General features: G+C 45.5%; 1 protein-coding gene across 1 annotated transcript in view; it reads right to left on the bottom strand.

Moving 5' to 3' along the window:
* The window catches only part of SARDH (sarcosine dehydrogenase), a 74221-nt gene that overhangs the window by 64311 nt on the left and 5544 nt on the right, over nucleotides 1-4366 (bottom strand). Inside the window, exons 5-6 of the mRNA XM_006164266.3 lie at nucleotides 993-1116; nucleotides 703-803 (exon numbers count right to left, since the gene is read on the bottom strand). Of these exons, the coding sequence (XP_006164328.1) occupies nucleotides 703-803; nucleotides 993-1116 (225 nt within the window). The remainder of the gene's footprint in view (nucleotides 1-702; nucleotides 804-992; nucleotides 1117-4366) is intronic.

Here is a 4366-nt window from a genome sequence, read left to right as displayed (position 1 = left end):
GGGGGAGGGGGAGGGGGAGATGGAGGGGGAGACGGAGGGGGAGATGGAGGGGGAGGGGAGAAGAATACAGGAGTAAGCTGAATACAGGAGCAAGCTGCGGGACACGGGCAGGCAGGGGAGCAGAGGGTGGGTGGAGGGGCCGGACAGAGGGAAAGGTGAGTAGGGATGTATACACACACGTACACAGACACACATGCCACGTGTGGATGGATGGAGAGAGGGAGGGAGGCAGTGACAAGGTGCACACGTCTGCCAGCCACCACAGGGGAGAGGGCAGGGGCTGAGAGGTCAGAGTACCCAGCCCCAGCCCCCTGGGCAGGGGGCTCACAGACCCGAGTGTCAGGGGCCAGTGCCCTCTGAGACAGGCGCCCAGTGCACATCCGGGAGCACGCAACCTCGGGCCGCCCTGGACTTTCTGGGCACAGAACGTGCTGATGCTAGACCAGCAGCCCCGTGCAGGGCAGCTCAGCCGTGCAGGGCGCCCGTGAGAAGCAGGCCCTGGAGGCTGAGGAGGCTGGCGCCACCGGGCGACACCTGTGCTGCCTCGGAAATTCTCACACCACCTGCAAATACCCATGTCCCAGATAGGCCATGAGGCCCAGGGTGGCGAGAGGACCCAGGAGGGTGGCACCACCGGCGTGGCTGAGCTGCAGCTCAGAGCCAGGCCCCTGCCTGGCTCAGAACCCGGGGCTGCCCACATACCTGGATCCCCTCGATGCGCTCGGTGACCACATAGGCGTGGTGCATGGCCACCAGCGGGACCCGAACTCCAGCCATCCGGCCCACAGTGCTCGCCCACACACCTGTGGGCAGACACAGGCAGCTCAGGTCTGCTGGCACCTGGGGGCGCTGCCACAGGGTGGGCACAGGTGCCTCTGCAGACCCGGCTGCCCTGCCAGGGACTCCCCCATCCAGAGAGGGGTCCTACAGGTACGACCAAGTTTGGGGGGGGTCGGTTTGGCTGCCCAGGAACTGGGAAGGGTCACTCCCACCTGCACAGTTGACCACACAGGGCGTCTGGATGGTGCCATGTTCTGTCTCCACGGCTGCCACCCGCCGCACTCCGAAGTCATCGGTCCGCACCTGGATGCCAGTCACTGGGCAGTTCTCAATGACCTGCAGAAGGAGCTACTTCTAAAGCCTACGGGGCACGAGGGTGCTGACCACCAACCCAGCCCAGCCATGCCCTCCCATGGCACCTGGGGACACGATTCCACCAGTGGCAGGCTTCACGTGGTGCTTTCAGGGATGAGGTAGCCACAGCACTCGGAACACTCCCCCCAGGTTCCTTGACTTGGAGAATTTGCTGTAAGTCAGGCGAGGGTGGGGAGGACTCTCTCTCATCATGGGAAAGGAGCTGGCTTTTCTTTTTAATGTTTTAGAGGGCACATGCGCTTGCCAGAGAGGGACAGACTGAGAGAGGGAGATGGGGAAAGCGGCCCCCAGTGGGCATGGCACGCCTCACGCCTTTCTCTTCCATTCCTCTACCCTGTTGGGATTTGGGGCATGCACGTACACAAGCCTGGCGAATTTATCAAGCCTGGGGCCAGGATTTGAACTGTATGGTTGGCCATGTGAGATCTGGCTCTTTTAACCCCAAGACACAGGGCCAGCCCAACTATGTTTTTTTAAAGACTCTTGATTCCTAGAAAGATATTTGCAGCCAATTCTTTAGTTCAAAAAAGGTCAGAAAACAATTACAGTTTGATTCTATTTTGTAAATGTATCTATGTAAATGTGTCTGTGTATACACACACATAGTATATGTATCTATGTACATGCATATATACACAGATTGTATATGTATCTATATGCATATATACACACAGATTGCATATGTATCTATATGCATATATACACACAGATTGTATATGTATCTATGTATATGTATATATACACACATTGTATACATATATATTTATATATACACAATGTATATGTATGTATATATATACACACATTGTATATGTATCTATATGCATTATATACACAATTTATATATATGTATGTGTATATATGCACACATTGTATATGTATCTATAAGCATATATATACACAGATTGTATATGTATCTATGTACACATATGTATACACACATTGTATATGTATATATTTTTATATACGCATTGTATATGTATCTATGTATATGTATATATGCACACATTGTACATATATTTATGTATATGTATATATACAAACACACACATTGTGTATGTATGTATATGTGTATATATACACACACACTATATGTATCTATGTATATATGTATATATACACACATTTTATATGCATCTATGTATATATAAACACACACATAGAATATGTATTTATGTATATGTGTGTATATACATGTATTATATATGAACCTATGTATATACACACACTGTATATGTATCTATGTGTGTGTATATATATATATATATATACATATACATATGCACACAGTGTATATGTACCCATGTGTGGGAGGCTGCGCACCAGCGAATATCCCTGGTTTCTCAGAAAGCAAACAATTACACAATGCCAAAGGCCATGATTGGCTCCCCTTCAAAAACCTTTCAGAACCATACTCTGATTGGCTACTTCCCATAAAGGCCACAATTGGTTCCCTTCAAAAAACCTGACCTTCGGGAACCAGCAGTTAGCGTAATGGCTATGTCGCTGGACTCCCACGTAGTCCCCTATAGCGAAAACCTCTCAAAAAAAAAAAAAATCCTGACCTTCGAGACCATACTCTGCTTGGTCACTTCCCATAGCAAATCGGTGAGCTTAGAATCCCTCAGATTTGCATAATCTGGCACCTCATGATTGGTCCACAGAAACAACCAATCATAACCCACCTTTTACAATCCTTCATTCAACCAATCACTGCCCACCAGCATGTATATAACCACGACCCCTGGCCCACAATCGCCAGATGACACAGATGACCCCGGAGAGCCTGAAGAGCTGAAACACCGCACAGTCTACGGATGACCAGGAAGACAACACAGACGACCCTGAAGAGGTGTGACACCGTGTCGTCTCCGGACGACCCTGAGGGGTTGTGACACCGTGTAGTCTCTGTGCTGCTCACAATAGACGATGCGATGCATCATCTCCATGCTGTACCGTGCTGCCCACAATAAACGGACGACCCTGAAGACACTGTGTCGTCTCCGTGCTTGTCCCAGCTCTCACTCCTTCCCTCAGGAAGCCTGCTCGACTGTCCCCCTGGGTCGGGACACCCATTATATACATATATGCACACACTGCATATGTATCCACGTATATGTATCTACATACATATACACTGCATATATCTACACATATGTATGTACATATCCACACACATTATATATGTATCTATGTATATGTATACACATATATGCACACACTGTATATGTATCTGTGTATATGTTTTTTATTTGGGGTGTTTTCTTTGTGAGGTTTTTGCTATAGGGCATGAACACTTGCCAGAAAGACAGAGAGACAGAAAGTGAGAAATCACCCCCCAGAGGGGATGGCCACGCTGCAACCCCTTCTCCTCCATTCTCCTCTCGGGATCTTGGGCACGCATGCACACGTGCCCAGTGTGAGTTTAAGCCACCGGGTCTGGAAGTTGAACTGCGGACGACTACATGGGAGTCCAGCTGTCATAGCCATTATGCCATCTGTTGGTCCCATCTACATATGTGTATATACATATATGCATACACTGTATATGTATCTATGTATATGTATATACATATATGCACACAGTGTGTGCATATCTATGTTTACAAATATATATACACACATTGTATATGTATATATGTGTATATGTATCTCTATTATGTATATATACACACATTGTATCTGTATCTATGTACATGTATCTTTGTATATGTGTACACATTGTATATATATCTATGTATATGTGTGTATATATATACACTGTATATGTGTGCATATAGACACACATTGTATCTGTATCTATGTATATGTGTATATATATATATATATATATACACACACCATATATGTATCTATGTATATGTGTGCATATAGACACACATTGTATCTGCATCTATGTATGTGTATATATACACACACTATATATGTATCTATGTACATGTGTGCATATAGACACACATTGTATCTGCATCTATGTATGTGTATATATACACACACTATATATGTATCTATGTACATGTGTGCATATAGACACACATTGTATCTGCATCTATGTATGTGTATATATACACACACTATATATGTATCTATGTACATGTGTGCATATAGACACACATTGTATCTGTATCTATGTAAATATATCTATGTGTATGTGTATATATACACAGATTGTATATATACCTAGGTATATATGTATATATATATACACACA

Source organism: Tupaia chinensis, unplaced genomic scaffold (assembly GCF_000334495.1).
Source record: "Tupaia chinensis unplaced genomic scaffold, TupChi_1.0 Scaffold143602_1, whole genome shotgun sequence".
Lineage (NCBI taxonomy): Eukaryota > Metazoa > Chordata > Mammalia > Scandentia > Tupaiidae > Tupaia > Tupaia belangeri.
The sequence above is the reverse complement of the archived record's forward strand: the minus strand, read 5'-3'. Positions and strand labels throughout refer to the sequence as shown.